This window comes from Alligator mississippiensis, chromosome 2 (assembly GCF_030867095.1).
Source record: "Alligator mississippiensis isolate rAllMis1 chromosome 2, rAllMis1, whole genome shotgun sequence".
In the NCBI taxonomy this organism is placed as follows: Eukaryota; Metazoa; Chordata; order Crocodylia; family Alligatoridae; genus Alligator; species Alligator mississippiensis.
Window position 1 is genome coordinate 296,885,549 of NC_081825.1, and position 12,263 is coordinate 296,897,811.

General features: G+C 40.9%; 1 protein-coding gene across 1 annotated transcript in view; it reads right to left on the reverse strand.

Moving 5' to 3' along the window:
* C2H14orf39 (chromosome 2 C14orf39 homolog) overlaps positions 1-12,263 on the reverse strand; it is a 77,409-nt gene that overhangs the window by 48,786 nt on the left and 16,360 nt on the right. Inside the window, exons 4-5 of the mRNA XM_059723374.1 lie at positions 12,072-12,198; positions 8,786-8,875 (exon numbers count right to left, since the gene is read on the reverse strand). Of these exons, the coding sequence (XP_059579357.1) occupies positions 8,786-8,875; positions 12,072-12,198 (217 nt within the window). The remainder of the gene's footprint in view (positions 1-8,785; positions 8,876-12,071; positions 12,199-12,263) is intronic.

The following is a 12,263-nucleotide window of genomic DNA, read 5'->3' on the forward strand; positions in this document are numbered from 1 at the left end:
TCAAGAGGGATGCGGATAACCTGGAGAGAGTCCAGAGAAGGGCCCCTTGTATGGTTAAGGGCTTGCAGACCAAGCCCTATGTGGAGAGACTGGGGCATCTGGACCTCTTCAGCCTCCGCAAGAGAAGGTTGAGAGGCGACCTTGTGGCTGCCTATAAGTTTATCACGGGGGCACAGAAGGGAATTGTAGCCCCCGGGGTTACAAGAAATAATGGCCACAAGCTAGCAGAGAGCAGATTTAGATTGGACATTAGGAAGAACTTCTTCACAGTTAGAGTGGCCAAGGTCTGGAACAGGTTCCCAAGGGAGGTGGTGCTCTCCCCTACCCTGGGGGTCTTCAAGAGGAGGTTAGATAAGCATCTAGCTGGGGTCATCTAGACCCAGCACTCTTTCCTGCCTATGCAGGGGGTCAGACTCGATGATCTATTGAGGTCCCTTCCGACCCTAGCATCTTTGAATCTATGAATCTATGAATCTATGAGTCTTGGTAATTCTTCTGTGACATGTTGGATCTGGGCTCTGGGCAAGCATCAGACCTCCTGAGACAATAAGTCAGGCCAGCAGATAGATGGCTCCATCCCCCACAGAAGACAATCTTTAACCACCTCCACCCATTGTTTCCTTTTCGTGACAGTGGTCTCAATCCTCCCAACCTTGGGGAGGCCTGGCCTCTTCCACCAACAGAATGTGCTCCTCCTCCTCCGTTGCTAGGGCTCCATACCTTTTCTCCAGGCAAACCACTGCAGGTGGGGATAAAGACTTCTACTTGTTGCAGGAGGTCACAAGCTTCCAGATACTACCTTTCTGAGAGTCCATGTCCTCCTCCTTCTTTAGCACTGTCTTGGCAGTTCTGCCTCTGCAGTCCTAGGGGTCTTCTCCAGCATTGAATCAAACCCTTATGTTGGAGGATGCTTCAGACCCTTGCTACTTCCTCCTGGATCTCTTGCCTACTCCCTGAGGGACACCACCAGGAGGCACCACTCACATTGCAGGCATGCCTCCCCCCCCGTGGCTGTCACTCGAAAGATAAGGAAACTGTAAGTCACAGTCTCCACAGCACCAATCCAGGACATAGGTGGAAGCCTTGACAGTGTGTGGTCCTGCCTGGACAGACACCTCACAGGCACAAGCGGAGGAAGAACTCACAGAGGCAGTAGCTCTGGCATTGTGACATCCTCCAACCACCTCTCTAGGTCTCTTAAATCTCTCTGTGCCTGACCCTCTCTCTAACCAGACCTTCCCTAGAAAACTCCCCTGTAGGCTGGTATGTTTGCTACTCCTTTGTCCTGAAAGGTTAATTGTTCCCTGCTAACCTGCTTCTTCTCACCAAGCTGATAGTGAAGGAAGCTGAGAGAGACTTTCCAGGTAAACTCCCTAGTAGACTCCCCACTCGCTCTGGTCTCTAGTTATACAAGAGGCTTAAGTACTGGTCTAACTTCTGAGGTTTAGCCACTTGTGATAAATATTAGGGCTGTGCAAAGCTTCAGTTGCTGATTTGATTCAGTGGAGATTCAGCCCGATTCGGCAGCCAAATCTCCGAATTAGAATCAAATCAGGAGACCCTTTAATCTCTCTGAATTGAATCAGAACCCTCTGAATTGATTCAGAGAGATTCAGAAAGATTTGATGATTCGGCCATAGACACAGCTTAAATGTTTTTCTACATACCTCAAGGTAACAGGCGGCTCGTGAATGCTGAGATGCTGGGGCAGATGGAGCATCCCATGGGAGTGCAGGAGGGTCCCCAGTGCACTCAGCAGCGGACCCGGAAGTGGACCAGAAGGATTTCTGGTCCACTTCTGGGTCCACTGGGGAGTTCATAGATTCATAGATTCATAGATGCTAAGGTCGGAAGGGACCTCAAAAGATCATCAAGTCCGACCCCCTGCATAGGCAGGAAAGAGTGCTGGGTCTAGATGACCCCAGCTAGATGCATATCTAACCTCCTCTTGAAGACCCCCAGGGTAGGGGAGAGCACCACCTCCCTTGGGAGCCCGTTCCAGACCTTGGCCACTCTAACTGTGAAGAAGTTCTTCCTAATGCCCAGTCTAAATCTGCTCTCTGCTAATTTGTGGCCATTATTACTTGTAACCCCGGGGGCACCTTGGTGAATAAAACCTCACCAATTCCCTTCTGTGCCCCCGTGATGAACTTACAGGCAGCCACAAGGTCGCCTCTCAACCTTCTCTTGTGGAAGCTGAAGAGGTCCAGGTGCCCCAGTCTCTCCTCATAGGGTTTGGCCTGCAAGCCCTTAACTATACGAGTGGCCCTTCTCTGGACCCTCTCCAGATTATCCACATCTCTCTTGAAGTGTGGCGCCCAAAATTGCACACAGTATTCCAGCTGTGGTCTGACCAGAGCCTGATAGAGGGGAAGTATCACTTCCTAGGATCTGTTCGTCATGCATCTGCTGATGCACGATAAAGTGCCGTTAGCTTTTCTGATGGCTTCATCACACTGCCAGCTCATGTTCATCTTGGAGTCCACTAGGAGTCCGAGATCCCTTTCCGCTTCTGTGCCACCCAGCAGGTCATTTCCTAGGCTGTAGGTGTGCTGGACATTTTTCCTCCCTAGGTGCAGCACTTTGCATTTCTCCTTGTTGAATTGCATTCTGTTGTTTTCTGCCCATTTGTCCAACCTGTCCAGGTCTGCTTGTAGTTGTTCCCTGCCCTCCGGCGTGTCTACGAGTGTGTTGGGGACCTCTCCCCCTCCCCCATCTCGGCGACTGGTGCCTCCTGGGTCTGGGGGGGAGGGGTGGGGGGCACCCAGGGTCCCCCTGTGGCCAATTGCTGAGCTAGTACTTCTGGTCCACTTCCAGGTTTGCTGCCAAGCACACAGGGGGCCCCCTGTGCTCCTGTGGGATGCTCCATCTGCCCCACCATGGCAGCTTTCATGAGCCTCACCTGTTACCTCAAGGCATGTAGAAAAAACATTTAAAGCTGTGTCTATGGATGAATCACTGATTCTCTGAATCAGCATCAAATCTTCAGATTCGGATTCAGCCAAATTGAATTGGGACAGTGATCCAAAACAACTAATTGAATCACTGTCCCTGATTTGGGCCGAATCCAAATTGAATACTTCTCATTTTGTACACCCCTAATAAATACACATAGGGTAGTTAAGGAAGAAGCTTACCTTAAAGGCTCCCCTTCAAAGAGCGGGGCAGCAAATTGACCTGTAAACTGAATTGCAAACTTTCTTCAAGTGACTCGTAAAGCTCCTCCAGCTTGGTCTCACTTGCAGATTTAATACCTTCTATTCCATTATTCACGTAATTGAAAATATTAAACAGTACTAGACCCAGGGCAGATGCCCTCCAGAATCACACATGCACCCTTTCAATTTGAGAGTGAGCCATGGATTATTAACTACCTGTGGAGTGTGGTTTTTCAACTAGTTGTGTACCCACCTTGTAGTAGTTTCCTCTAGACCATTTTTCACTAGCTTATTTAAGAAAATATAATGTGAAACAGTGTCAAAAGCCTAACTAAAATCAAGATATATGTCTATTGTTTCTATCCTAACCACAAGGCTTCTTAATCTGCCATAGAAGGAAATTAGGTTGGTTTAACATGTTTTGACAAAACCATGTTGGTTGTTACTTATCACCTTATTTTTTAGGTGTTTGCAAATGGATAGTTTCCTTCAGGAACTTTCTGGGAATTAAAGTTAAGACTGATTGGTCTACCATTTCCTGGGTTCTCCTTTTTTTGTTGCCCTTTGTAAGGTGGACATGATTTTTGCCCTTTTCCAATCTTCTACAAACTCATAGTCCTTCATGATTCACAAAGATAAACACTAAGGGCCATGAACGATGCATGCCCCTGAAGGCTAGGGGGGCACAGAGCCTGCCCGCAGGTGGCGGTGGCAGTGGGGGTGTGGCAGCAGCAAGTGGGGAGCTCCCGCAGGCAACTGCAGCAGTATTGGTAACGAGGGGGTAAGGGGGTGGTGAGTGCTGACTAGCGGTCGGTGTCCACCCACAGATGCCGCTGGCAGTGTTGACAGCAAGGGGGAGGAGGGGTGGCAAGCAGCAACTGCCCACAGGTGCTGCCGGCAGCACTGGCGGTGCTTCTCTCAGGGGATGCATCACCAATCTCAGGGGACGCACGTGCACCTGTGTGCACTCCCTATGCATCGCCAATGCTGAGGGCACTTTTACATGTGCTCTGGGGGTAAGGAGGGGGTCTTTAATTAGAGTGGCTTTGAGAGCCACTCTAATTAAAGCACCACAGCATCTCATGCATTAGGGTCCCTGTGCTTCAAAATGGTGGTGGGGGAATTTGAACTAAAGCTTGTCGAACAAGCTTTAATTTAAGTGCCCCCATCACCATTTTGAAGTGTGAGGACACTAATACATGAGACACGGAGGTTGGCTGGAGTTCAGTAATTATCATGTTCCACCAGATTCAATTAATTGAGTCTGCTCTGATGTGCTGTAATTACAGTACATTGGAGCAGCCCTGCAGCATGTCTACAGGCACCCAAACAGCTGTGAGAGTGCCTTAGCCAGTTCCTTGTGTACTCTAGGGTGACACTGATCAAAACCCAGTTGATTTGGAAACACTGAATTTTTCTGAGTAGTCCATAACATGTCCCTTTCCTGTTCTAGCCTCAATTCTTATTCCCTTGTCACTAATGATTTGCTCTAAAAAAAAATTCACCCCAAATTCCTAAAACAAGAGTCTGATGTACCAATGCTTTAAAAGTTTTCTTCTGGTAAATGCTGAGTACTCTGGATCTAATTCAGACAATCCCTAAACATATGAGTTAGTTCCATTAACACAATGGGACACAATGCTTCTACTTAAACAAGCATTTATTTACATAGCTGGAGAAGAACCAGAGTGCTCAAAACCTAGCGGGAATAATCACCAAATCAATCTTACGCTGATATAATTCTATTGAAATAATCTATCTGAGTGTATCTCCCCAAACTGATACTATTTATTTTATTAATTAAAAGGCCAAATTAAATAAATGTTCATTACATTTCCTAAATTTAAACCAGCAATGCTAGGAAATACTTATGTAGACATTACTTCAATCGACACAATAGAGGAAATATGTCATTTGAAGCAATTAAGGGGAAAAAAACTCTTCAAATTGATCAATACTGCCTTTGGAAAACAGACCAAAGAAAAGCAGTTTGCACAGAAAAGTATTCACAAAGTGTTAAATCAATAAAAGTAAACATGTTACAAAAGACTTGTCTTTGGACTGTTTCCTCGTTGATGCAAATTATTTATAGGATAGCTTGCTAATGCCAAATTGTATTTTCAGCCCTCTTGGTGCACATATAGACTACTGCCAATAATTCTGCTGAGCACAAACCTAGCCCTGCTAACAATTTCCATTTCAAAAGTAGTATCTTTTTAGGCAGTTGAATAATAAAAAAATGCAAACATTTTTCATGCTAGGAACTAATTGTAGTTAATACAAGGAGAGGGTCCAGGTGAAGTTTATATTCAGAAAAACAAAGGTGGGAACAGAAGTCACTTTTCAAATGTTTCCAAGTGTAAAAGTTTTCCAAACATTTCAGCACAGACATACACACAGGCCCTGTTGCATCCCCCTAGCTATAAGACTACACAATCGCCATGGCTGCATCTCTTGGCTCTTATGAGCCAGCTCCAGAAGGAGAGGTGGAGAGGGGAACTTGATAAACAAACCTGTAGCTTGATGATTAGAATACTCTGTTAAATGGTCAGAGAAAAGTAGGTTCTAACTCTCTTTGGGTAAGAGGTGCCTAGAACCTAGATTTCCCACTTTCTATATGAATAGTCTGACCACCAAGCTACTAAGCTAAACGATAGAAGTCTCCTCCACTGCCAGCATCTAACACCCACTAGTCACAGATTTCTTTCTGGCTACAATTTCAGACCTTATGCATGTATAGATGTATGTGTATACAGAGTACAGCCTAATTCTCATGTTCAGTAGCTACATGGATGCTTGTGTGTACACACTGTGTATGGAACAGCAGCAAAAGCTGCATAAGTGCCAAAATAGCAGTTATGTGATTAGGTGATTGCCACTTGGGTGAATAAGGTGAACAGGATTCTGCCCTTCATTTGGGAGGGCTTTCAGAGCAGGTCCCAGAAGAATGCATACAGCACTATGCTAATACAGCTACACTCACTGTGCTACCATTCTGGAGGTACCACATATTAGCATAACACTGTCTAAAACAATGGGAATGTTAGGGAGGAGCAGAGAAGGGGGTTCATTAACACCTGACCCCCAAATCCCTCTCCTCTATCTGTTTTTGAACAAGACCAGGATCAAGATTTATCATGAATTGTGTAAAATACACAATAATATTTTTCAGTTGTAAAGTATGTTTCACCTCTAACTGCTATATCAATTAGGTAACAATGCCATACCACTTGAAATGCAGCTATCTCATGATGTAAGGCAACATCAAGGCAGCATATGGCAATAGGGGAGAAGGGTTATTATTTTTTTTTTTTTTGCAAGAATACTAGGATAAACCACTGTTCCTACTAAAAGGGCCAAAGATTCTTGATCATCAAATCCGGAAAAGCAAAACTTCAGTTTTAAATTAAGGTCACACCAGAAATGCCAACATCTTTAAATTATCTGGGACTCAACTTCTTTTTGATTGGAAAAATCATTTCATAATTAAGTTTCAAACCTGTGAATCCAGAGGACCTCATATAAAACTCATTTCCTAAGAGGAGATCATTAAGCCTGGTACACAGATGATATTGAATTTAAATTGGAAACAAATTCAGAATTAACTGAATTTCTAAACACTCCTCACCAGATTTGCAGAATGCTATTTAGAAAACATTACCCTTAGTTAATGCAAACAGTGCCGCTAAATATAGAGGAAACTGCAACTGAGCAACAGAATATTTGCCACCATGCAAATAATGATTCCCTACAAATTATTTTTAAAAATATATATGAATCAGATAAAAAAGAAAGTGGTTGGATGACTGGGGATGCTAGACTGCAAACTGCTGAAAATAATGGCAGGACACTGAATTATCTTTGTCTCTTTCAGAGATGAGATTTCCCCCATACTACCAGCCAAATAAATCTATGTATGAAAATATATCCCTGGTAGTCTTGGGGAACTGACATAGTTTTTAATAATCCTTATGAATAATCCAAATCTCAGGCTCACTTATTTAAAGGTTTACTATTTTGAGCACAATAGTGCTTCCATCAAAGTCAACAGCAAAAATTCTCATTCCATTTCTATGGGAATAGGATTAGGCATGCAGAATACCTTACTATTAAATCAAAACAATTCCTTTTTCCTACTTCATATCACTCACTTTCAGATTGTTTTTTCAGTTGCAAAGTTACTTCTATTCCATTATTACTTGAGGCACTACCTTAAAAATATGTAACATTTTCAGAACCTTCACATTATATGCCTAATTAAATACAAAGCAATCTACCTATCTTTTAAATAAAATGTTCTCCATGTATAGCAATATGTGCTGAATGCCCCCAACAGCCAGGCTAAAAGGGGCATTCAGCACATTACATTTACATGTTGTTATTTTATTTTTAATGTATGTTTTTCATACTTAGAATTAGCTGAATGCCCTCCTTGCTGCTTTGAAGCAATCAGCATAGGATTCACTGTAAATGGACTATAGTTTACAAAACATTCAAAGACCACTTTTAGAAAAAAATTAAATTTATTATTTTATGATTTACGTTTTTCATTCTTATAATTTGTCTCAGACAAATAAATTAAATCAAATCCATTTTTATTGGAATGGTAACTACTCAGCAAAAGAAGCAATTTAAAAGTAATGCTTCTCTGGTTTGTCAGTTTACATTAGTGAAAGCCAGAATGTCTTAATCATATACTCACAGAAAGCAAAGTTGGCCTTGTTTTTTCACCAAATACATAGTTCCGAACAGTAACAAGACAGATAAGCTACTAGCTGAGTTAATTAAAGGCTATCAGGCTCATCATGTTATTTCTGCAATTGTAGATTGTTGGCAAAGAAGTACATATACAGCAAAATGTGAACTGAAGCCAAAATTTTCAAGTACCTAAACTCTGGTTTGCAATTCAGTATTTAGGCACCAGAATAAATCTGACCCAATTTTTCTTAGGTGCTAATCAACCTCTGCTCCCACTGAAACATACATTTCAAAAACACAAAAACTAAAGGCTTTCCAAAAAGATTATTTTGAACTTGACTACTTCTTTGAAGTTACTCTACTCCTGTGTATTGAGAGACATGTTATAGTGATGACACATAAATCAAGGAAGTTGTGAGGTGGAAGATTTTATACATAATATTTTTATTAGTGGTTGCTAGCTTTTGCCATATATTCTTGCTAAAGTGGAAAAAGTATTCATCTTTGTTTCAAGGAGGATTTTTTTATTTTCCAAAATTGTAGGCTGAAGGGCAAGGCTTTGAGAAATTCTAATAGGTATGTAGGTAACAATGAATTTAAAGTAATTTCTAAAAAGGGGTCACATTTTACCCTATTTCTTTTTGCTGCACTGCATCAGTAAGAGAGTTGCATACTTATAAGGATAAAATGCAACCCAAATGAGCATAACCTTGAAAATTCTGAATATGCAAGTATCCCTCTCTATTAAATATTCTTTCAATCATTAAGATACTTACTATTCTCCGGAAAAGGAAGTCAAAATTCCCAGTTAAAAATGTAGTTCCCTACTGTGCATTTTTTAGATTTTTACAGTAAACATCAGCACATTTATTAAATATTGTTACTTGGAACAGTTAATGTGAAACTAAATCTCAGATTTTCACACTTACCGGTCATTTTCTGTAGTTTCTTGACGGATTTTGAGTTGGTTCTTCAAATATTCTTCATGCCTGCTAAGAGCTACATAGGTTGGTTTCCAGCTATGGCACAAGTAAAAAAAAGTTAATTATCTTTATTATTAAAAAGATAATTTTAAATGATCATATCAAAATGCATAATAAGGTAAAAATCTTTAATAGTGCTAACTCAAATAAATTCTGTTTCTATTTTTAAAGTTATGCCTGGATATATTGAAAACAGAAAAAGTTTTCATGTACAGATAGCTCCCAAGCCTTTTTAAATTGAAAACCTATGGCTTTAATTGGCTTTGCCAGTTATTGCTGGATAGTAAATATTAGTCTTAAAGAAAACATAGAGCTAATAACTTCACTAGGAAGACTTAGGCACTTAAAGTTATAGATAATCAAGTCCATCATACAGATCAGTGGGTCTCAATCTTTTTAGACTCAAGGCACCCCTCAGAAATTGCCAACAATTCGTTATCACCTTATTTTTTTTTACTACTATACAGAAAAACAGTAGAGCAATGCTTCTGTTGCAAAGAACTCAGAAATACCACAACAGGTCAGAATGGTTTTAATGCTATGGATTCCTATTTGAAATCTGTGGGTTTATTTTATTACTCCTGTTTGCACACCTAACAGTGTTAACATTGCGTTGCACACCTGAAAGGATTTCAAGGCACCCCAGTGTGCCATGATACTCTGGTTGAGAATCAATTTTGATTTATATCAGTTTTAAAAAACCCTGCTTAAATCTGCTGAAACTTCCCTCTAGCATGGACTTAGATATTTAAATGCCTGTCAAAGTCGGTCCCAACCTACAGCACACTCCTCATCATTTCTTATTCACACTCTGATCAGCAAGCTGGTTTTTATGAACCCCACTGCTAGAAATTACATTGCATATATGCGTATATAGGGTTTTCCAATCCTAAATCTTGGATGTGAATTCCACTAGGTGGCAGAGCACCTGAAACTGAAAGCATTAATAAGTCTTCCCGTCAACTAATCACTTTTCTTTGTCAATGTTTATTCTTTTTAGGACCGTCATTCTAAATTTTCCTTTTATTTTAACTATATCAGGCCCCGGGGGCAAGATCTGGAAAGACACCTTTGCACTGCCTACTTAGGCTTTGCGATGCATAAGGATTGGGTACCTGACTCCAGGAGGGTGGACCAAAGAAAAGGAATGAGGTAGGCTGTAGCCTTTGATACAGCCCCTGACAGCCATTAATATAATCGTGCAATTGGGATCTGAGGAATTTTATGCCCAATCCCCCAAATCATGTGATTTACCATACCAGACATGCATGGCAGGACACATGATTTTTCAGATTGGCCATAAAATTCCACAGATCCCAATTATGCAACTGCTCATACTCAGGGAGCCTGGCATTGGGACTCCAGGGCTGCCCCTGCCCAATCCCAAAAATCACCTGATCATCTGGATTGGGCTGGGGGCAGCCTTGGTGTCCGTGACATAGCTGCCCCATGGCTAACCCCTGAGATCAAGCTGTTCTCTGCCCAGTTCTGGAAATTAGCCCCAGGGGGGCTGTGTGGCCTGGATCCAGAGTGTGCCCCCTGCCCAATCCCAACAGCAGGAGTCCCTTTACACTGGCACTTTTAAACATCTTGTCTTGCAGCTCACATTCAGGGTTCAGGGCAAGGCTGGACATGAACCAGGTCACAGGGAGCCCATTGTCTCCCCATATCCTAGCACTTCTTAAAGCTTTGTCCTGCAACTCACATGCAAGATTTAACACGATGCACATTCAAATTAAAGCACCATGGCAACCAGCCACAAAGGTGTCATACGTCTTTGTCGTTGATTTGCCATATTAAGCATAAATTTGTTGAATGTGTGACATGTTACAATTTATTGTGCAGGCGACGCATTACTCATGTAATAAATGTAGCATCTAAGCTCCTAAGATACCACCCTGCTCTGCCTTCAAAGAAATAGTTAGGCTTGTAGGCTCCCTATACAGTCAGTGAGGAGGAAATTAGGCAGCCAGTTGGTAGGACGTATAAGAAGTAAGAGACAGCCTGACTTTATGTTAGTAGCTGGGGCACTCAGCTGGAAGAGGGAAGATTTTGGTTCTGGTCCCTGCTCCCAGGCCTATTCATGCATTTTACGTTAGATAGTCATTGGATAAAATAAAAATAATTCTGGGAGTATGGACCAGAACTCAAATCTCCCCACTCTCAGCTGTGTGCCCTAACTATGAGGCTTTGTAAGTTAATTATTCCAATATTAACTACTTCGGAGAACTCCAAAGAGCTTACTCAGGAGATCCCTCTTAAGTGTCAAGCAATGGAAAAATTCTGCTTACAGTTACCATAGTATAAATTTATAATAGCAACTTTAAAGTCACTAAGGTAAATGACACCAAAATTTCATGGCATAAGTATTTGTGTATCTGTCTGTATTACTCATTCATAGCACAGCTTAAAAGACAATACATATAGGAAAAATAGTGAAATAAGAAGGAACTATAGGCAAAACACCTTGGCTCAAATAGAGAGGAAAATGTGTTAATATTTAACAAATGTATATGTACACACACATGTGCGTGCACACACACACTGGAGCATTATTGTTCTCAATAATACTTATTACTCATTTAATACAGACTGTTCTCAGTACTACTTAGGGCAGGTTTACAATGAAAAACAAAACACTTTGAAAGCTAAATCACTTAATTCTGTAAACATTTGATTAGCATTGAAGGGGGGGGGAGGTTAACCAAATCTTAAGCTACAAAACTATTCTTCCCATGTAAAAATGTCTTTCACACAAAATGACTGCTATTTAACAGTGAAAACTGATATAAAGATCCCCATAAGTATATCTGAACTCTCCTCTTCTAGAACTTACATATGGCCTAGATTAAGGTAAAATTAAGAAAGTCACATGTGTATTGCTTGACTGAATAAATTGGCATGCTACAAAAAAGGTATCTGTGATTTCTCCAGATGATTTCTGATTTGAATGTATTTTGTAGGTACATACGTGATAGATAAACATAGAAACAAGTACTACAGGAGAATTTAATTTTACCACTGCCAGAATAATGAATCAATGATATTTTACAGCTTCAGAATCAATTTAGAAAAACACCAGGGAAAAGGGGAAAAAAAACCCCTTCAATACTTCTCTCTGCTCTCACATATGATTTTTAAGTTGTTGTTTGAGAACTTTTCTTGTTACATTACAATAATCTGTCATTTTAAAATGCAGTGTGTATCAAACTTCAGCTTGTATCATACTTACGTATTACAGTTCTCCTTACAATTTTTTCTGTGCTTGTGCAAATGAACAATTGCATCATTACTTTTATTTATATTTTCTTGTAATCTAGAAATTTCTTTTTTCTTTTCCGTAATATTCGCAGTATATACTGAAACAAAGTAAATGTTTATTAACCATTTGTTATTCATACAGATGCAAAATGATACACTGGAT